General features: G+C 46.6%; 1 protein-coding gene across 1 annotated transcript in view; it reads right to left on the reverse strand.

Annotated features, from left to right (window-relative positions):
* Nucleotides 1–5,774: 5,774 nt before the first annotated feature.
* E2f7 (E2F transcription factor 7) overlaps nt 5,775–22,731 on the reverse strand; it is a 35,845-nt gene continuing 18,888 nt past the window's right edge. The window contains exons 7-13 of the mRNA XM_021204869.2: nt 21,956–22,090; nt 16,943–17,128; nt 16,374–16,443; nt 13,894–14,365; nt 12,122–12,377; nt 10,432–10,853; nt 5,775–8,482 (exon numbers count right to left, since the gene is read on the reverse strand). Of these exons, the coding sequence (XP_021060528.1) occupies nt 8,312–8,482; nt 10,432–10,853; nt 12,122–12,377; nt 13,894–14,365; nt 16,374–16,443; nt 16,943–17,128; nt 21,956–22,090 (1,712 nt within the window). The 3' untranslated portion in view covers nt 5,775–8,311. The remainder of the gene's footprint in view (nt 8,483–10,431; nt 10,854–12,121; nt 12,378–13,893; nt 14,366–16,373; nt 16,444–16,942; nt 17,129–21,955; nt 22,091–22,731) is intronic.

Consider the following 22,731-nt stretch of genomic DNA (forward strand, 5'->3'; position numbering starts at 1 on the left):
TGTGTGTGTGTGTGTGTGTGTGGTGTGTGTGTGTGTGTGTGTGTGTGTGTGTATTTGCTGCAAAAGCACTTTACATTTGAAATATTGTAAAATCAAATCTTTGTATCATTTCCGTTCCCACTCACCCTCACCGCTATCTTCTGAGGTATGCACGTTGTCGTGCCTAGACCTAGATATCTTTATTCAGTAGTAGTGCGTCAGGCGAACAGATCCAATTTATCTAGGTCGTCGAAACTTTCAATTTTGTTCTCATGGGTTCACAAATAAACGTCTTTAGATATTAGCTTGCATGTGCTTCTGAGATGCGTGCTCTCAAAACGATTGAATCATTGATAGCCTCGTAGGGGGAAAATGCCAACTGTGTCTGCATCCCCAGTTGAGGCTTTACTGACGGGAGCTCCAAGGGGCAGCCTTGGCAGGACCTGGGATCGTGAGTCTGGTTATCTAAAATTATTTTTGTGGCTGAAAAAAAAAACCAGAGGCAGATTCCCAAGCCTTGGGCCCCTGGGCTGTGTGTAACGCAGTAGTTCTCTTAGGGGGATGCCAGTGTAGGTGAAGGTGACTGGGAGACAAAAGCCAGGGGATGTCCAGAGTCTGGAGGAAGAAGGCCTAAGGGTATTCCACAGAGTTGGTCATGCTATCCAGGAATTCAGTGAGGTCAAAAGGGATAGCAGGGACCAGAGAATAAGAGAATACATGTCTTGGTTAATGGCAAGGGTTTTATAGCTGTCAAGAGGCACCATGAGCAGGGCAACTCTTACAAGGACAACATTTAATTGGGGCTGGTTTACAGGTTCAGAGATTCAGTCCATTATCATCAAGGTGGGAGCATGGCAGCATCCAGGCAGGCATGGCGCAGGAGGAGCTGAGAGTTCTACATCTTTATCTGAAGGCCCCTAGAAGACGAGCTTCCAGGCAGCTAGGAGGAGGGTCTTAAAGCTCACATCCATAGTGATGCACCTACTCCAACGAGGCCACACCTCCAAATAGTGCCACTCCCTGGGCCAAGCATATTCAAGCCACCACAGAGACCAATAGCCTGTCTATCCTTCCTTGTGGTTTGATGTCCTGTTACTTCAGGAAAGGGAGGGGAGAAAGGGACATTCCTGTTGCCAGCCAGCCTCAGGTTTCTGAAATTTCTTTTTTTGACTTTTGTTTGTTTGGTTTGGTTTGGTTTGGTTTGGTTTGGTTTTCGGCTTTTCTAAATTTCTCTGTGTAACCTTGGCTGTCCTGGAACACACTTTGTAGAGCTAGCTGGCCTTGAACTCAGTGATCCACCAGCCTCTGCCTCCTGAGCTCTGGGATTAAAGGCGTGTGCCACCACTGCCTGGATGCATTTTCCATTTTCACTAAGCCTGAGGTTTGCTCTGGGACCCGTGTCCCTTTATAGAGCCAATATGCTTCTTTCCCATGAATGGTTTTATTTAATAGAAAAGATAACTTTGTCTAGACCTAACGGGTCCAAGGTGAGTGTTGTTTTAGTTGGCTATTCATTACTGTGGTAAAATACTGGGGGTAGCTAACTTAGAGTTGCAAAAGTTTATTAAACTTACAGTTTTACAGATTCAAAGGCACATCACCTACATTGGGTCACTTTTGGTAGGGGCAACAGATGGAAATGGTGGGGATATGTTGAGATGAAAGGTCAAAATGCTAGCTACGGAGCACGGGGAGAGAAGTGGTAGCCAGGGGCTTATTCCTACAGTGACACAAGGAGCTCTCCCCTAGGTCATACCTTCCAAAGATGGCACCTTGTGCCAATGGTGTGGCTCTTGGCATCAAGGTGTGAACACATGAACTACGAAGAAAACTAGATGTATTTTAATTTCATTGTATTTTTAATTAGAATATATCTCCAACATTTCTCCTTCTTCTCCAATGCCTCCCAGACCCCCTCACTCTCTCCCTCTCAAACCCATGCCCCCTTTTCTTTTACTACTGTTACGTAACACTGTAATATATAGATACAACAACTTAGCATTGCTTATACGTGTATTTCAGGGCGGACCGCTTGGCATTGGATACACAATTAGAAGATTGATTCTCTCTCCCTCTCTCTCAGTTGTCATTAACCACCTGTAGCTCTCCATCCAAGCACTGTGAAAGAGGGGACCTATATTTATGCTTAGCAGGAACGGTGGGTCACCTCTATGTGAATCCCCGGGGCCACGCGCCCGCAAAAGCATCTCCTGCAGGAGGACCTAATTGAGGACAGTCTGAGAGAGCAAGGATTGCTGGTACAGACAACGCTAGCCAATTGGGAACCGCTGTTTAGAAGAGATGCTTTCTTGGGACCAATGGGCGAGCAGGTGGAGTGTATTAAAGGAGTTTGCAGGAGTGTTCAGAACTGCTTGCTCTGGCATAGCTCGCCTGCTCCCTGAGTCTGTGTCACAGACTCCACACCACCTCACTGCCAACCCCCAAGGGCAGGAAGGGCTGGGAAGCGAGTCCGGGGCGTAGGCAGCATCATGCCAGTCTGTATTTATGAGAACGGAGGAGAGACTTCCTAAGAAACCCGGAGTGGAAAGAAGTTCCAAACAGTTGCATTTTTTTTTTCCTCTGGTGGAACTTGGCTTGTGTTGGGCTGTAACTGCTGCAGCCTGTGAGGGAAACGGATCACAGGGAGCCTGAAGGAATCACTGGAAAAGATCTGGCTCCTCCTGCCTCCAGCCTTCAAGTGTTGCTCTAGGATCCCGTTTGTTTAAGTTACTTTTTAAAACGCCTGTCACTCCGTCTCTCAGTTGCTTCTGCAGTGGTGAAGAGTGTAGAGTAAGGATTGTACTGACCAAGATCCTCATATAACAACGTCTTCTAATGACATGCAGGTTTCAAATACAATTAGGGCTTGAGAGATGGCTCAGTGGTTAAGAGCACTGACTGCTCTTCCAGAGGGCCCTGAGTGCTGAGTTCAATTCCCAGCAACCACATGGTGGCTCACAACCGTCTGTAGTGGGATCTGATGCCCTCTTCTGGTGTGTCTGGACAGCTACAGTGAATTCATATAAAGTAAAATAAATCTTTAAAATAAAATAAAATATAACATTAATTCCAGTCACAGCGTTTGTGATATGCAGGCACGCCCAGATCATGGCATAGACACCATTAATTCTTCATGAGCATGGTTCAAACTTCAGTTACAATAAGCTACATTAACCTTCAGTAACCGAAGTAAGCACAATTTTGCCGTTTTGCCCACAGATCACTATAGAAGATGTGTATCATCATCATCGATCAATTACTTTCCTTTTTTTTTTTTTTTTTGTTCAAAGGCATCCCGGTGGCACGGGCTGCTTCTACCGTAAGAGGGGCAGCCCCAGTGTCCCATCTGCCTACCAGTCTTACATGACTGGATCTGTCAAAGCCACATCAAGTACCCAGCAGCACTGGAGTCTCAGAAATGTAGCTGTCAGGTTTTCCGTCCCTGGGCTAAGAACTAGAAGGAGGAGAAGACATGAGCTGGCAGTCAGTAGCGGGCACCACGCACGACTGGCAAGGCAAGTTAGAAGCAGTCACGGACTGGAAAACTCGTGCCAGTGAGTCAGAGAGCTGTCCAGGATAGGACAAGATACAGGCGGGACCGGCAGGACCAGATCCATTTTATATGCATTGGGCACACTATGTAGCCCATTCTTCTGAAATAAAGTGAAAACACTACGTGATGTGATTTTAGGTAAATGTCATGTTACAGAAGCCATGCAATGAAATAACTCTAAAGTTTTATTATCACTGTCATTATTTCTTCTATTTTCTTATGATCCCTTTTAGCCCACTGTTTTGGAATTGTGCCTTTGAGACAATCACACAGCATAAATATGTCATGTACGGCTTCTGTCCCTAGGAAGCTAAGGGCTAAGTTAGTTTTAGAGGGCTTGAGGGGATTAATTCATTGCTTCTCAGAGAAGCTTTTCATGAAACGCTGTGAGAATGTTTTCATATTTTAAGTTAAATATACTTACTAATTTCAGCCTATAATTCTGTAGTGAAGTGTGAACTGCAAGGCTAGGGATATGGCTCTGTGGGTAGAGTGTTGGGTGTGCAAGCAAAAAGGCCTGAGTTCAAATCCCCGGCACCCACATAAAAGCTGCGGATGGCAGTGTACATCTGCAGCTCCAGAGCTGGGGTAGAGGATGGCAGAGACAGGCGGATCGTGGGGGCTGAGATCCCCGAAACAATAATGTAGGTGACCAGATGACCTCTGCCCCCACACATTTATACAGGCACACATGAGTATAGCTCCTCTCTAACAAACTGCTTAATTTTATCAGTGCTTCCCATTTTTTCTTCAGCCATCAACATCCTGGCTCTTTAGAGCCCTTGTTTCCAAGAGCCATTAGAATGAAAAGTTACCGCTGGGCCAACACATAACAATGGACTTAGATGTGGGAGGATGGAAAGCAATTTAGTTTGTGGGATGGTTTCTCAAATCTGGAAGCCTTCAGGCCAGCAAAGACACAGAATCAGTCCCACTTTAACACCCAAACAAGTCAACCACCAGAACTACTCTGTTCCATGGGAAACATTAAGTACTTCTGAGGTCATCTAGGTGTGGATATCCTGAACAGCGGAAGGATATTGAAACAGGATATTAAGGTGGCGGCAGCATCAGTTACAACAAATGCTGTATTTCAAAGGTGCTGGGCTCTGCAGCATGTTGGAGATTTTGCAAAACAAACAAAAAACCCCAAAAGAACAAAGAGGAAAGCTGGGTGGTGGTGGCGGCGGGGACACCTTTAATCCCAGCACTTGGGAGGCAGAGGCAGGCGAATTTCTGAGTTCAAGGCCAGCCTGGTCTACCGAGTTCCAGGACAGCCAGAGCTACACAGAGAAACCGTGTCTGGAAAAAACCAAAACCAAAACCAACCAAACAAAAAAACCCAGGAACAGAACTATTGAGTCCCCTCACTCTCTAGGTTGTGAAAACTTGAGGAAACAGAATTAGAAATAGATGTAGTGAAAAGTATCTGAATTATACACCCCTGTCTGGACAGGAGTCCGCCTCTCTCTTCCTTCCAGCTCTTCCTGAAGCAGGAAGTGGTTCTGGTAACTTAATTGCCTGGGGAGATGTTAGGCTAGGGGTTAGAGTTTGATTAGGCTTTCTTAGTCAGAAGAAAGGGCACTGGATGTGGTCTAAGGGGATCCCATCAGCCTGAGGCTGGTTTGTGTAGACACCAGGGGAGGAGCAATGGCCTGAGGAAAATGCATTGCTGGTGTTACAGAGGTTCACGGTCAAGCTCCCATGTGAACCAGGCTGTCCCACCTAACAGTACAGAGCTGTCACCTGGGCACTGTGGACCGCATCCTCTGAGGCTGGAGAGATGGGTGGAAGCCAAGTTAGTAGGCTTTGGTGTGGATAAAAGCGAGCATGTCTTATGCAGAGAAGCCTTCTATGCTCCCAACTCCTCCCCGCTCCCCGCACTTTCAGATCAGCCAGATGCTGTGTGTGTGCGCGCGCGCGCACGTGTGTACCTGTGAGAACTACAGGAAGGTCTCAGTAAAAAGGCTCCAGCATCCAGGTGGTTGCTGTAGCTGCTGTTAGCAGTGCCAACAATAAACTGCAGCAAACAGTACAGAACCAGGGTCTGTGAAACAGCTCAGCAGGCAGATGCTTGCCACACTGAACCTGACCAACGGATTTGATCCGTGGGACCACAACTGAGGGGCAAACTAACTCCTACAAGTTGTCACCTCACCTCCACCCACATGCCATCTCTCTCTCTCTCTCTCTCTCTCTCTCACACACACACACACACACTGAAAATGTTTTACAAGTAATATAACATACATGTCTTACTAAATGCATTTATTTCCATTGCTACTTTATAAAGCTTAGTATTTTTCTAAAAGGAAAGATTGGTTTACACATAGTAGTAGCGTTCCAAGTAGGTGGCTATACATAATATAGCCACGAGGAAAGCGCAGAGCCGAAACCCAGGACAACGAAGCGGCAAGCAGCAATAAGATGGACACTTACGTCAGCTTAACAATGCAACGAGATAAGCAGGAAGCAGCTTTACATCACAGTCACTTCCGTACAGAAATAGCACCTTACATTGAGCAATGTAAACTTAGCAGGTAGGTTCAAGTATAAGTTATACCCCCCAACTCTTGTACCAGAATGCAAGGGTTTTAGAAACCCCGGATGGCATGGTTTGAGGTAGCACACCACCTCAGTGTTGACTCAAAGCCCATGCCCTCCTTTAACAGTTATTTCTTCTTGCACGAAATGAGAAGCCGCCGCTTCTCCGTCTCCATCTCAGGCACTCAGGTCTAGCTATAAGGCTTCAAAGACCAGTCTTCCGGAAGAGCCAGAAGCCACACCCAGTGGGACCTGAATACAGAAGTGACTTTTGTTTTCCATGGATGGAACTGCTTGACGCCCCCCCCCCCCAAGAATCCTAAGTTCTCTGAGGTTAATATGGTCAATTCACAAACAGAATAATTAAGTATAACAATAAGAAAGAGTAGCAAAAAAGGTTAAAATAAATCAAGACTAAGCCAGGAGTGAGAAGAAAAAAAGTTTGTATCAAAATGTGGATTTCTTGGTGGAAATGCTTTGTGGACATTCCTACGAATGAGGAATCTTCAAAGCAAGCAGTGCATAGCAGACTCACTCGCTGCAGGGGTGATAACCCTGAAAAGGGGTGACTTTCATATTCTAGCAAGGAAGCAGCAGTGTGGCTTCAGAGTCATAGACACCATGCAATTTTTACCTGACTCAAAAAAAAAACATTTTAAAAAAGGGAGCAATACCTTTTTCTTTTTTTTTTTGTGACTTTATAAGCTTAGTGTTGACGAAATATCTGATTAAGTAGCGAATGTGTTAAACAGGCTGCCTATCTCAAGTTTCCCAAAGCTAGTGTTGGGGGTAGTAAGGCTCAAAGTATTCTGTAGTTAATATAAAGCTATTCTGATCAGACTCCCAGAGTCTCTTAAATTAATATTTTTTTTTTATCCTTTTATATGGTACTTTGCAGGGTACAAAAATACAAAGGAAAAATAGCCTTATATTAAGACTCTAACTCTTAAGAAGTTTAAATAGGAAACAGACTGGAAGAAGAGAAGAGGAAGTAGAAAGGAAAGGTTTACTTTGAAGAGACAAGCATGTGGTGACATCAGTGTAGAATATGGGAAACCTACAGCCATGTGGCTCAGGAAGGGCCACGTGCACTTTCCAGAACTATTTGTTGGACAAGTCAATCCCCGTGCTCATTGTGCTTCTTCTGGGAGGACCAGGGAACGCACGAATGAACACCCTTAGAAATGGACAGAATGCCCCTTCTCCCTCTTCGCCTCCAAACACCAGGAAAATGTGTAAGAGAAAAAGAAAAGAATTGCCTACTGCTCTATGTCTCTCCCCCTGTCATTGTGCTTCATAATTCAACCAAAACTCGTATCCAGGTTCCGACAGTCTCCGTTCAGCTCTGTCGTCCCAATTCATCTTATTATAAACAGTGACCTTGAGAAAGCACGCACCTCTGGCACTCTACCGTGACCATTTAAACTAGGATACAGGGGGTACAGAGTGAAGGGAGCTGAGTACAGGAGGATTGTTTTGTTTTAAACAGTGAGACCTCATTGCTGGAGGAGCACCTAGACTTTAGTTTTCCTTCCCGCAACTCCAGAGGGGTCAGCACAGTTCATTAATGGCTAGGTGTAGCATTCACAGTTATTTTGGTCTTGACATTTATCATGCATATACATTTATCCACATTATTAATAAGCTGTAGGATAAGTGCAGGGCAAGTCACAATAACAGCAACAACAACAACAACAACAAAAGTATAAACATTCAAGTCGCCATACCCTGAAAAATACGTTAGGATGATGTTGTAAACTTTGTGCAGTAAAGTCCCGCTTCAGGGACAAAAATAAATAATACCATAGGATTCCTCACTGAAGGTGGCTTCCCAGAGCCTTAGGAAGCAGTAGCGTATTTAGGCTGCAGAGACAGTTCCCACTACAGACTTGCTCAGGGCAGGTGGAGAGGCATATCGCCGACACTTGCCCTGGTTAAGTGCTAGGCAACCCCGCTTCAGAAAAACCACAGCAGTCACACGGCAATGCCACAGCGACACCGCCACAGGCACAGGCTGGACGCTAGGTGGTTGATGTTAAATGCATAATTAGTAATAATTACTTCCAGGAAGATAGATGACTCATGATATCGGGAAGTTAGCAGAACCAGTGGATGGAGCAAGAGAGCAAGGACACAAGCTGAGAACCTGGGGTGGCCGGTGTTCCACTTAGGACATTTGTCTGGGACACAGGGAGCGTCAGGCACTGAGGCCATTCCACCCACTGCAGCATCAGACTAGTCAGGCCCACTGCTAGAGATCTCTAGTCTCCTCTGGGCTGAGCTAGTGTTTCGGGATTGGCTCCTTTCTCTTCTTCTAAAGACGGGATCGCTGAGGCTGCCGGGAGTCTTGAAGAATGTCTCCCGATGTCTCCGTTGGATGCTCTTGGGAGTCGCTGGTGCGGGGGACTAAACAGAGGAGAAGCAGAAGGGAGGTGATGTTTTGCGCTCCAAGATGGGGATCTTCTCCCGCCGGGTGTCACTAAGCTGCCTGTCCCCTTTGCTACCCTACTCAGTCAACCCTTAGCACAATGCTGAGTATCTCGGGTACAGAAAATCTGCCTGCCAACAAGTGTTACAGGTGCAGCCCAGGTCTAGAGGTCTAGAGCTCTGTGATACTGGACAAATTATTTCATCTTGGTGTCCCTCGGTTTCTGCATCCCCATCAGAGGTGAATATCAACCTCACAGGGATAGAAGGATTACGTGAGAAAATCCTGGTATTTTGGGAGATGCCAAGCAAACGTGTGTTTGTGGTCCTTTCTGCTAACATCCATCTTCATTATGTGTCCCAAAATAGAAGGGGAAGGATGCTGCCAATGCTCTGGCTCCTACACTGCCCAGATCGGTGCTTGTAACTAGCAATCAAAAGGCACTGTACTGACGGGATAGATGTTCATACCGTGACAGTATTCACAAAGTGTGCAAACTCAGGCCAGACAAAGAGCTATCTCACGGGCTCAAAACTAGACACAGAACTCTATGGGGCTACAGAGATCGAGAGTCTTAATCTAATCAATAGTCTTTCCCAGGAAGAGCTTCCAAACTGACTTATCCAACACCAAGTGGTCAGCCCCAAAATTATATACACAAGTAGTATATCTCTCTCTCTCTCTCTCACACACACACACACACACACACACACACACACTCTTAGGAATATATAACATATATGTAACAACTATTAAAGAAATAGATGCCATGAATTTAAGAATGTGTGTGTGGGAGGGTGTACGAGAAGGGTTGGAGGGAGGAAAGGGAAGATAGTAAATGATGTAATTACAGTTTTACTTCAAAAAAATTAAAGAAAGAAAAAAAGAAAAAAACAAACCCAAAAACCAACCCAGCAGGGACGGGTGGTGAGCACAATGTCCCAGTACTAGCTGAGCTGCTGCTGGCGGCTGACTGGGCAGGGAAAGAGAAAGGCAGCATTCTTTAATGTGACACCAGCTATACTGAGCACTCTTTGGAGCAGGCCCCATGCCTAATACAAACTGGACTGAGGGGGCTTAGAAACACTGAGAGAGACAACAGCTTGGTGGGGGGAGCTCTGAGAGGAGTCGGGAAGAGGACAATACACTGTCTGAAATTCTTAAAGATTCAATAAAATCATTATTCTCCCAAAAAGTGTACGCTCAGGCAAGGGGTACGGAGCAGTGGTAGAATATTTGCCTAACTTACTGGGGCCCTAGGTTCCATTCCCAGTACTGCAAAACCAAGCCATGTCTAAAAATGAATATGATTAATTTAAATATGTAGCAAACTCCGGAGACTCTGAATAACTTGACTGAAGAGTTTTGGCCAAACAGAATGGCGTTTTGGGGGGGAGGGGGGAGTAATTAGTGACTGTGAGCATCTACTGTGTTATAGGAATTTTTAACAGATTTTTACTGACGAGACTACAAAAAGAATCCCACAGACAAGTGCAGGAGTGATTCCGCAGGCGCCGGTTGCATGTGTGCTTTATGAGTGTGTGTGACCTCAGCTCTCTGGCTATATGTTTTAAGAAATGGTGGGTGCCGAGAAGAAGGTGTAGAACTGACTCAAGATGGTCTCCTTAGCCTCACGAGAGAGATGACCACCAGGGAGGCAGCCCAAGGATGAAGACCTCCTATAACCGTAAGGGCTCCCCCTGCTGTTGGGAAAGAGAAGCAGGATGACACTGAGAAAATCTGTCTGAAAGCATGACTTGTGTCTTGGAGCCCAGTGCTTTGTGGAATGAGCGGTTAACACTGGGTTCACACTGAAAACCAGGTAGAACTGGATGTAATACCTTTCTGTACCGGTCAAGCGCCTGGGAGGAAAGCTAACTGTATGTAGGCGCACCCCACTGTGGAACAATGGAACCCCGGGTCTCACCTGCTCCGCCTTTACCATCGATACCGGATGTCTCACATAACCGGGGGACTCGGGGTGGAGGACGCCGTGTGAGCCTGGCATCACCGGGCTCAGGTTGAGTGAGGGCTGACAGTGAAGCTGAGGGTCTGCACAGGGGAGGGTGGATGACTTTGAATTGATCATGGCTGCCGGGCTGATGAGAAGGTGAGAGGCAGATGCCAGGGTGGACAAGCCGAAGTTCATGGGTCCGGGGTTTGGGAGAGCGCCAGGGGCTGAAGAAATGGGCCCGGGTATTGCTGGAGAATAGAGAACAGGAAAGGGGCCCAGGCCTGGAGACGGTAGGAACATGCAGGGTACACCGAAAGATGGCAGCTGAGCCGGGGAGGGTGCCACGGTGTGGGGGGTCTGGGCGCCTGGTAAAAGCATGTTAAAACCATTTACCCCTGAAAGAGAAGGAGAACAGAGTGAAAAAACACAATACAGGATTCCACCCATGGTCACATCTCTCATGGCTCCAGTGGAGTCCGTGATGCGTCAGTGATAGAAGGAGGGCATCTTCTCCCTCGGTCCCTGCAGCTGGCGGGACGGCTACATCACACAGGCGACAACACTGCACGATCAGCATTTCCCTGAAGGGTCTTTGAGTCAGGGTTTCCCTGTGTAGCCCTGGGACTCACTTTGTAGACCAGTGTGGCAGTTTGAACAGGTTTGGCCCACAAAGAGTTTTCCACAGGGTGTGGCACCATTAGGTGTGGCCTTGTTGGAAGGAGTGTATCTATCACCCGGCTTCCAGGTCTCCTATGCTCAAGCTGTGCCTAGAATAACATAGATTCCTGCTGCCCGCTCACTGCTACTAGGTTTCCTGACATGCTAAGGGACTAAACCTCTGAAACTGGAAGCCAGCCCCAAATTAAATTTTTGTTGTTGTTGTTTGTTTTTTCAAGACAGGGTTTCCTGTGTAGCCCTGGCTGTCCTGGAACTCATTTTGTAGACCAGGCTGGCCTCGAACTCAGAAATCTGCCTGCCTCTGCCTCCTGGGTGCTGGGATTAAAGGCGTGCGCCACCATGCCCAGCATGTTTTGTTTTTAAATAAGAGTTGTCATGGTTATATGGTATATGGTCTCGTCACAGCAATAAAACCCTAGGTCACGCTGGCCTCAAACTCAGAGGTCCGCCTGCCTCTGCCTCCCAAGTGCTGGGATTAGAGTATGCCACCACCACCTGGCCACATGTGGGGTCTTGTGGCCGACTCTTTTTATTTTACTTTTTCTCTGTGGCTGTGTGTACTCATGTGTGGATGTGGACACGCAGGGACATGAGAGGAATGCTTTGAATGCTGTGTCCTCATCCTCCACTGTGAGGCAGGGGCCCTTGTTTTTAGTGCCGGGCTATGTACAGTCACCGACACTCTCACACTAGCATGCTGAGCCAGCGCCAGATTCGCTTGAGTCAGTCAACCAAACAATAAATGAAGGTATCTTTTAAATATGCAGTTTCTACATCAAATAAAGTGTAATGGGCAAACCAACAATGCCCCTTCCCCATCCATCCCACATATTTAATTTCTCTGTAGTTGGTGAATGGAGACCTGTGGTCTCACCCTCCATTTAAGGAGGCCAGGGATGAAACGGGTACACATCAAGGAACGTCTCCCGTCAGGTGACACTGGCAAAGATGCAAGCAGTGCATCGGGGCGTCGGGGACCCCTTACCTGCGGGAGACTGCACATACAGGTACTGCAACAGGGAGGGGTCTTTGGTGATCTCGTGTTCGTTGGAAGGCTTTTCAGCGTCTGGATTTCTTGCCGGGTTTCCACATTCAGAAGCAATGTAGCAGTTTGGGACGACCTTTCCTGAAACCTCTTCTGCAGCAGGGAGCTGACCCTTAACACAGGCTTCTTCCAGGGGTGGAGATCTCCCGTTTCCCATGGTCACAGGACAAGCGAGGTCTGTGGAACTTGAGGGTTTCTAAGGACAACCAAACCAGAAGGCAGAAGAGCCAACCAAGTGAAAACTCCAGTCGTCAGTTTTGGAAGGGTTTTCTTAAATTATCTACACACAGACAAGAGAACAGCCGTGTGCCATTTGGATTAACCGCTCAGTTGTTTTGATTCTATTTATAGGTACAGTAGAGAAACGTGTGTGTGTGTGTGTGTGTGTGTGTGTGTGTGTGTGTGTGTGTAGGCTTATGACGCCTAAGCACAGACAGGATAGATTATGGTAATGCCAATTGGTCATGGCATTCAGAGTAGGAAGGAGAAGCCTGTGTGTTGGTAACTGGTAAGGAGTGTTGGAGGTGCCATCTCTCTCCTGGACTTATATTGGGATCTCTGAGCCAGTTTGTAGCTATGAAAATTACGTAACAATTCATAACAGTAGTAAAATTACCATTACAAAGTAGCAAAATTAAGAGTAATTTTATGGCCAGGGGTGGGGGTTCCACCACAACATGAGGAACTGTATTAAAGGGTTGTAACATTTGAAAGGCTGGGAATCACTGTTTTAGGGTCTTCTAAGACATGTGGGCTGGCCCAGAGGGACCTTGGTGTCCGACACACGTGCTTATGAGGTCTTGCATGGTTTTCCTCCTTCAGTTTATAAATAAACATTTGATTTGCTTTCCCCTAAGTTAGTTCTTTGACAATCTCACACATGTACACAATCCACTCTGGCTACTCTGAGATGCCTCCACCTGCCTGTATCTCTCTCCACTGTTAGCCAACTTACAGGCACCCTACATTTCTAACCCAAAGTGCTGGGCTATATATAAAATCAGGAAAAAAAAAAAAAAAAAAAAAAAAAAAAAACCATCTTGGCAAGAGAAAGGTAGAATTATTATTATTTTTTAACTAGTGAGACTATCATCTTATTTACTAGAGTAATTTCCATGCTGTGTGCCTGGCCCCCCCAGACCCACCAGAGGTGCTGTGAAGAAAGCACTCTGGTTGTTTCTCAGTCTCTTTTGTTCTTTTTGTTCTGGAGCTAAGGAATCAGGATCTCTTGGCCATGAAAAGAGCTGACCCAGTCCAGTCCTAGCCCTCTGGAGGCATCCACATTCCTGGCTCAGGAACCTCACTGTTGCCAGAGCCCAAGTGATTTCTATAATGTTTCCAAACTTGTTTGTTTGTTTGTTTTTTCTTTTCTTTTGATAGTTCATTAAAAAAAAAAAAAGACTGAGAAGAAATATACAAACATGTTAACTAACAGTGGTTGCTACTCTGTACTAACAGGCAAGCTTTTTTCTTCTATATATTTTTCGGGGGCGGTGTCACTTTATAAGCATGACTTCTTTCTTTTAAATAAAAATCCTTTTTCTTATAGTATTATTTTATGGAGATATTATTTTGGGAAAGCCAGTCTGGTGCTTCATGAGATAGGTGAGGAACACATGAAAATGTAGTCCTATTCTAGACTATACTGACTGAGGGCATGTGACTTCATTAAACTCATAGCGAATGAGATGGCACCAGGTACATTCCCTTACCTTGGGCATAACTAGGGATAAAGGGCTGTCTTCAAATTCCTGACTTTGTCTTTTCATGGCGGGCTCCTCCTCCTCCTCCTGAGGATCCCTCTCCTCACACAGGCGCTTCTGAGCAGAGGGTGTCACTGACAGGTCAGCTGGGACATCGGTGCCACCACCATCTTCCTCTGGGGACAGTCCCTCCTGCACACTCCCGTACAGCATGAAGAGTGGGGTGGAGGGCACGTAGACCAGGGGCTGGCCGGTGAGCAGAGCTGGCTTGAAGTTCTCTGCGTCGGAGGCTGCAGAAGGAACGGGGACACCTACTTGTCCGCTTGGACCATTCTGTGCAGAGAAGGCGGGCAAATCTGTTTGAGCAACAGAAAATACCGGCTGGGTTAAAGGCTTGATGCAGTATTCGGAGTCCATGGAGAGGGCGGGGTCCAAGACGCTTGCTGGAGGCACTGCTCTGTTACTGACAAAGGCTTCCCCTCTGAAATAAAAAGATACAATGTATGCCATCAAGTCTCTGAGCTCTGCCACAGTGCCCCATCTTCAGCTTCCCGAGCCAGAAGGGACACAAGTCTATTCAAATGTCCTCCCTTGTCACACACAGAGGCAGACTGGGTGACTCTGGATGGCTAGGGATGACATGAGGTGCCAATGTGCAAGAGATGTTAGGGCTCTCGGGTGACTGCAGACACCGGTTCCTCCCCAGCTACTTATTGGTTATCGCGTATCAAGCATTCGGCCCAGAAGGGTAAAATACTATATAGTCATAGCTACTCTCATTCCTGTTTACTACTGAGGAAAACCCAAGCCAAGCTCAGAGGTCTTAAAGACGTGAAGCTGAGCCTCGTCTGCAGTCATTGCAGGTCTGATTGATGGGTAAGGGTCAGGTTCCCAGTTACTGGGAGCATGGGTAGAGGGCACCGGGAGTGGGCAACGAGGAAGTAAACTTAGCTACCAGCTTGGAACTTTGTTAATCTTCTCTGAGTTTGCTCAGTATTACTAAAGTATGTTTAGGCAGTCCTTATTCAAAATTAAGCCCCATTTTAAGTTCTTTGGGCCTTCTATTCATAACCCCCCCACACACACACACACATATTCAATATGTTAATGGGCCTGGTTCATGTGTTGAACTAGATTAACCTCTGGTAAGCAGAGGATGTGGACTTCTGTTGGCTGCCACAGATCAGACACACTTTACCCAGGGTCAGCTTTGCAAAGAAGTCGTTCTCTCCAACTGTGGTCTCCCTAGGCAAGGAACTGAGCTCTGAAAGTCACCAGGCTGCAGCGAGTTCATCAACCACTCACGTGTTCGCCAGCTATGTCAACCCCTCCCTCTCCACCAGGAAGCTCACTGCGACCCGACCCCGGATGCCTTCGGATGCCTCTGACGACTAAGTCATGGTCTTACACTGTCCGCTGTCTTTCCGTATTCAGCCGGCAGGGCTCCGATCCGCACCTCAGCAGATGGGAACCAGCACACACTCCTTGTTCTGCGACCTGACCGTTGGGAGACCGTGTCTGCTTGCCACCCTAATAACCTCAGCCAGGAAGATCTTCTTCACCGAACCTACTTTAGTTCCTACGGTGTGTCTGGTGGATCCAAACCCTCTTGAATTTCAACATTTTTTGCCAAGTGGACCTTTACTCAAACGCTTCCACTTTATATTTGGTTGAGAGGCTTTTAAAATTATTTTTACACACGTGTGTGAATGCAGGTACCACAGCCCGCGTGTGATGGCCAGAGGGCAACTGTTGGGAACCAGGGACTGAACCTGGGTCATCGGACGTGGCAGTAACAGCCTTTATCTTCACGATGCCCTCTCACCCCCGAAATGCTTCTAATGATATTTCATTTAACTATCCTGTCTAGGCAAATGGCAGCTACACTAATTAGTATTCTGTGTCTCTCCTCAGCCCTGCTGCATGGTCTGTTTCTCCCCACGCCTGCTGTTCACACTCTCCCATCCCTTCTTTACTGCACTGTCTACAATACCTTCAAAATCACATTGCACATTTAACTCAGGGGTTTCAATCAGCTGCCACGGGCGAGCTGTATGAACTCGGACCACTTATTCAACATCTCTGGATTCTCGTTTCTCCCCTCTTTAATGAGGATAAATATCTCAGCCTCTGAAAAGGCTGCTGGTATAGAGGGTAATAAACATGAAGGTTTCTGGAAAACACCCAGTGTTTATTAGATAACCGAGCTCTGATCAGGAGAAAGTAAGGTTAGTACACGGGAGCTCTTCTCAGCATGTTGGTCTCTTCCATTTTGCTTCCTTTAAGCTATGGTAGCTTAGGGGGCAATTTCTAGGCATCTGTGTCCTATTACTTCAGGGTTGGCACACAGGGAAAGATGTGTCACTCCTTCATAAAAAGAGTGGCTTAAAAAAAACAACCCATTTTGTGATGGAGCGATTTCAGTATGGCCAAAATTAACACTAGGAAAATAGGAGAGAGCACGCTCTGGGTTCTCGAAGACTACTTACTGCGAATTATCTTCTACTTTCTGTCTGTAGATGGCCGCCAGACTTCCAATCTCCAGGGAATAGGCTGACCCTGGAAGGGAATGTGAAGTTTAGCAAATACAGAGGGAGCCTTCCGTGCACGGAGACACACAACAGAGACCATTCCTCACAGCGCGGGGATTGTGAAGGCTACTTCAAATCTGTTTGGGTTTTGTTTCAAAAAGGGCAATTTCCAGAAGTCAGCGGTTGATGGCGATTCCAGGTCTCATTAAGAAGAAGCAAGAAAGCAAAACCACGTCTTGTTTCCCAAGTCATAAGCATCTGGGACATATCAAGGAGGCGAAGCATAGCAAACCAATTGATCAAGGCTGACTGGATCAATTTCAGGCGTGGGGCTATGCTCACACACTGTGAAGTCAGCGTGTCTTTTGCAGCCAATAACTGTTTGACTTCAGGCAAGTGAAAAGTTGGCAGTTGGGAAAAAAAAAATGGCATGGGTCTAGAGAGATAATTTGAAAATGCCTGCATATCGCCAAGGCTACTCCTCCGTGGCAACCAACGGACTCCAAGGGCTAACCGAGGGCAGATACCTTGTCTTCCTCCCTGTGGGCTGCTGGGCTCCGAGCTCACTTTTCTCTGTATCTTCTCAGAGGTCTGAACCGTGTTAAAGGAACCATACTGCGCCAGCCTCTCTTTAGCACATACTCGGATCTGGCCGTATGCTTCCTTCTTCAATTCCGGTAAGACGGACGCAGAGACGTCCAACAGTTCTTCATCTAGAGGGGGAGACAGAGAACTGGAGTGATGGCATGGATGGATGGAGACAGATGACCTTGGGTCATCTCTTTAAGGGATGCTTCCAGGGGGCTGGAGAGATGGCTCAGTGGTTAGGGGCACTGGCTGCTTTTCCAGAGAACTCAGGTTCCGTCCCCACGTGGCAGCTCACAACTGCCTCTAACTCTAGTTTCAGGGGATCTGAAACCCTCATACAAACATTCATGTGGGCAAAACATCATTGCATATAAAACACAAATAAGTAAACTAAAAAAGAGAGATGGTTTTGAACTTAAAATTGAAATGGAGTTACCCTATTTAAAGAAAAGTTAATGAGCTATCTCAAATCTTAATTCCTTTCCATGCACTGGAAAAAGAAAAGTAGCTAACTATGAAACAAGAGTGAATCCATATGTATCCTAAAATTATTCTAACGGCAATCAAAGTGGGGCAAGATGTTCTTCAACCCGAATTAGAACAGGCCCTAGCATTTTAATGCTCGGTTAGGGTCCAACAGCAAAGGAAACCCAACTGTGTTCGGCTCCACACGCGTGTTTTGAGATTCACTTTCAAGATGAATCAGCCCCTCTTGCTGAAGATCCAGGGCAATGCAGAAATGAATCTGAATTCCCTCCCCGGCCTTTTTCATTTCTTTCTTACGCACGTAGAGGCCTGGTTACCAAGTGACCAAAGGAATAAGGTCAGCAGTCCCTCAGGGCTGAAGGCTGCGGATGGAGATCATTTTATGCTTCAGGGTGCAAGCGTGAAGTCAAGTTGGAAAGTTCTGAACCTGGGCAGCCACTCCCGCCTTGGCTGTTTATTTCTTATAAAGCTCAAAGCGTACCTATTTTAATTATAAATCTGATTTAACCCGCCGAAAAGTCCAGAAAATGCACTTCCACCTCATGCAGCTTTGAAACTGAGTGAAAAAAAAAAGCTTTACGGTTTTCACTTTCCCGTAACAAAAGCCCGAATATATGTTCCTTTTATAAAAAAAAAAAAAAAAATCATAAAATGAACAAAAGAATAGGTCAAGCCAGTCTTCTTTGGGGACCATATTTGCCGGCTCTCCTGAATCAAATAAAATTCGGAGCAGAAATGGACACACCCGTGGCTCTCAGGATCTGGGAAGACGACGACGACTCCTTAAAGCAGAAATAAAATTAGGCGAGCTTTGACTGCCCTGGTCGAACTGCCTGGAGGATGTTTCTGGGTTGGGGTGAAGGAACCTGAGAGCTTCACCCAGCCGAGGGCGCAGCTGGAAGAACTAAAGCGTTATGGCAGCCTGAGTTCACAAGGCAGAATCCTGAAGAAGACAAACCAGGAGACAGAACTCTGGGGAGGGGGTGGGGGGCTGGAAGGGCTCCCCAAAGCGCTCAGTGCGGTATGAGAATTATGTATGAGATCAGTCATTGGCGTTCACGTAGGTGAGGGTGCCCGTGAGCCCGGTTGCCAGAGGCACCGTATGGGTCCCTTGGAGCTGGGTTAAAGGTGTTTGCTATGGAGGTGTGGGTACCCTCACTGGCTCTCACAGACATGCGTTCACAGACAAGCGTTCTTATCCACTCTCTGACTCTGGTTGAGAGGTGGGCTGGTCCAATGGGAATGCCACTTGACACCTGTGCGTTCGGCTCTGATGATAACATCCCTGAGAGGCGTTTCTGTGGTCCGGTCTCTTAGATTTTATGCGTGTGCCTGAGTGCTTTTTGAGATTGGATTTCTCTATCAGCCTCAAGATTTGTTAACTTTATGGCACTTTCTACACCAGAGTCAGATTCCCAGGCCCCGCCCAGGCCCCGCCCTTCCCTTCCTAATGCCACTTTAAGGCACTTTCTACACCAGAGTCAGATTCCCAGGCCCCACCCTTCCCTTCCAAATGCCACCATCTGAATGCTTGCTGACTTCTGGTTGAGTAAGTCTCAAAAGCATGAAGTTTTTTTCTTTTTCTTCATTTTCCTTTGTTTTTAACCTGTCCTGCTCAAAGGATGTCAAGTTCGGAAATTCTTTCTGTGTAATTTTTTAAATTATTATTTGGCTCGAAGATTTCCCTTTGGTTTTTACTTGATCTCCTGCTCCTTGCTAAGTTTCTTATACACATGATAACCTAGTTTCCTAATTCCACCGAATCGTTCATACGCTTTCACGGCTCATTAAACTTCTTGAAATTATACTTTTGAATTCTGTCAGGTAATTAAGTTCCTTTTCTTTGTGGAGTCCGTTGCTGAATTTCCTATGTGGTTCCATTACATCTTAAAAATGTTTCTCTCGTGTGTTGGCTTGGATGTCTATCCAGCTGGCAGAACCACTGACTACCAGTTTTACAGGGTGGTTTCTACAGTCGGGCTTTTTCCTGGCAATCTGTGCAGTGGCAGGCTGTTTAGCGTAGGCTCCGGGCAGATGTTTTAGTCATGCAACTTCTTCAGTGGTAATCAACATCTGCAACATATGTGGGTGTCTTGGAGGTTCACGCTGCCGAGCATGCAGAACTAACTCTGCCAGCTGACAAGTGGCTATCTTGGGGGGGGGGGAGCGTGTTTGCTGGCAGCTCTGCAGTAGATCTGGGTGTGCGGTGCCCGTCTGTTCCGTGACAGAGGTCATGCTGTCCCCGAGGGTCTGACTGAGTGCAGGAGAGCATGCTTAGGAGCAAAGTGCCTGCTAATATTTGAGCACTGCAAACAAGTGGAACTTGTCAGGGCTTCTGTGTATGCCTGAGGGCTGCAGGGATAAATTCACAGGCCCTCTGGAAGCTAATATAACTCTGTCAGGTTCCTGGTCTGAAAATGGGTAGGTGGGGGTCCAGTCTGCTTCTTAGAGCTTTTTTGGGAGGAAACTGAGAACAGACTTTGTCCAGAGGAGAATGAGCAAGGTCACAGAACTGGTTTCTAGAAGTCTCAATGGAAGGGTGGCTGCTTTTAAGGGTACGGAGGAGTGGGTCACACTTCCCAGCAGGGCCTCTGTGGGTCGAGCTTCCCAGGGACTTACTGTCACCATGCCACTGCGGGCCTCAGCCACTAGCTGGTTGCTGGGATGCTTCCTGTAGCTGGGGTGGGCCAATATGAATGGTCAGGTGGTTTGAGGGCAACAGGAAGTTAGGAAGAGCCAGCTACCTGTTACAGGGGGAGCTCTGTAAACTGAGCTATTCAGGGTGGGTTGCTCAGGGAACTTCCAGGGATGGAAGGTTGGTTCACAAGGCCGAGCTGGCTGACAACAACCTGGCTGTGTGACCTGAATTTCGAGATGGTGGGCTCTTTTCCTTGACCTGTGTGGGCTGCAGGCTTTTCTAACACGTTTGAGGTATCTAGTGAGTGCAGACTGCTGGGTCCTTACGTTCATTCTCCCTTGATCAGCAGTTCACAACTTGTGGGTCGCGACCCCTGCGGGTCAGTTTGTGACAAGGAAAAAAAAAATCCCGCATTTCAGACATCTATCTTATGATTCGTAACAGTAGCAAAGTTATAGTTATGAAGTAGCAATGAAAATCACTTTATGGTTAGAGATCGCCACGAAGTGAGGCACAGTTATTAAAGGGCTGCAGCATTAGGAAGGGTGGGGCCCACTGCCCTCGATTCAAGGTTGGTTAGGAGACTGGCTGCAGACGCTGTGCTGCGTATGTTAGCTCGCACCTTTCCAAGTCTATTTTCACGTCCCTCTGAGCTCTGCTCCACATCTGACCCCACTGCATTTCAGGGAGGTCACTGGCTCCGCTCTCCTTGTTTTGATTCTTTGCTGAGGGAGGAAGCACAACTGGAGTCTGTCTATAACCAGCCATCTTGCTGATGTCCCTCTCAAGGGCCATTTTAGGTAGCAGAGTCACTGACCAAAGTGCAGGCATGAAAGCACACGACACTAAAGACTGTGACACTGAAACAAGAACCCTTGCACAACCACATCTAGGAATGAGTCCACTGGAAAACCCACTTTTGCTTCCCTTTTTTGTTGTTGTTGTTGTTGTTGCTGTTTTGTATATATCCAAATGACTACATGCCTCGAACACCCATTTTCAAGTGATAAGTTTTAGTGGCATGTGGATTTACAAATATGGAATCCACGAGTGTTTTTTTGTTTTTTTTTTAAAGAAAAATCTATATCCTAATGTTATCAGGGAAGCAGAGAGCTGTATCTTTATAAGTCCTACTTATAAATTTATGCCACCAACACCACCATTGAACGGGCAATTTAAAATATATTTAAAATAATTATCTTAAAGGCTTGTGCCCAGGCAGCAGAGCTACACGGAAAGTTCCTTTCACAGAATACCCAGCCCCCAACCGCCCAGATGTTAATTGTGAAATAATCGCAAGGTTAATATCTGTGATGGTGGTTTAGCAGAATCATGGTGTATTTAACCTTTTAACGAAATTACTCAAAAGGTAGTCACTATGTCCCCACTAGACTTAGAAGCTATCTGCCTTATGTCATGCTAGCTTTGAGTCATTGATTGCAGCTTTTTAATCTTATTTGAGATTTCCCTGTGGAACGATGGTTTGTTTTGCCTATGTAGAAATAACCCAGGTTCAGAAGAGTCACTTTAGACCTTTAGTCTTAAGCTTTCAGGAAAAAAGTTCCAGAAAAAAAATAAAAAGCTCACGCATAGTTATACTTCAACAGTTACAGAAACCCATTGTCTAAGCTTCCAGTATCTTCCTTTCTGATGTGTACGCGGCAACCCGCACCGATGTTTTCTGGATCGTAATTACTGTTCCAAAAGTGAGGTCAATAGCCTAACGTTCCGTGTGACACAGAGAACGTGAAAACGTTTTGCTGTCTACATGTAGAATTAGGAAAATGAATATACCGGAGGTCCTTATCAAATGACCACATCTCCTTACCAATGGAGCTGAAGTCCACAGGCCCGATCCACTTGAAGGCTGGTTTCCGGCCTCGCTCTTCTGTGACGTGAACTTTCTTTATCAGAGCCAGGCTGGTCAGAACATTGGCTATGTCATAGAGCCTCCGTACCTTTGCTTGAAGATATAAAACACAAGTACCGTCATGCTACGGGTAATACTGTTACATTTTAATTCAGGTGACAGGGAACGTCCCTTGGCTACCACATAAACCTCAGGAGGACAGGCAGTGTGAGATTAGTGGCTCTGTCATGATATCACTCAATATCTATGTCTCCCCGAAATCCTCTGCAGACACACAAGGTGTCAGGAGAGGACAACGTGTCTTCCCCTCCCAGAACTTCGCATCTCAAGAATCCTGTGCTGATAAGCAGGGGGCTCCACTATAGCAAAACTACTGGGGAAACAGGCTGTGACTGAAGGCTTAGTGAATGTAACTCTGGTATGTGGGGAGCACATGCGTGTCCTAGGCACACCTCCCCCCTACCCCCCAGGCAGCTGGCCTGTGAAAATGGCAGGGATTCCCTGGGCAACCAGTGAAGCCACACTCCTGGGTACACAGAATGCCCGAGATTCAAGGTCATGAGGCATAGTTGTGAAAAAACAGCAGCTGCTCACCTAAACCCCTAGCCAAGGGGGAGAGGCGTGAGGGGCATCTGAATGCATTCTAAGGAAACTGCACGTATGAAAGTGGGGAGACACAGAAAGACAGAAGAGGCATATATACACACACACACACACACACACACACACACACA

This window comes from Mus pahari, chromosome 9 (genome assembly GCF_900095145.1).
Source record: "Mus pahari chromosome 9, PAHARI_EIJ_v1.1, whole genome shotgun sequence".
Taxonomy (NCBI): domain Eukaryota; kingdom Metazoa; phylum Chordata; class Mammalia; order Rodentia; family Muridae; genus Mus; species Mus pahari.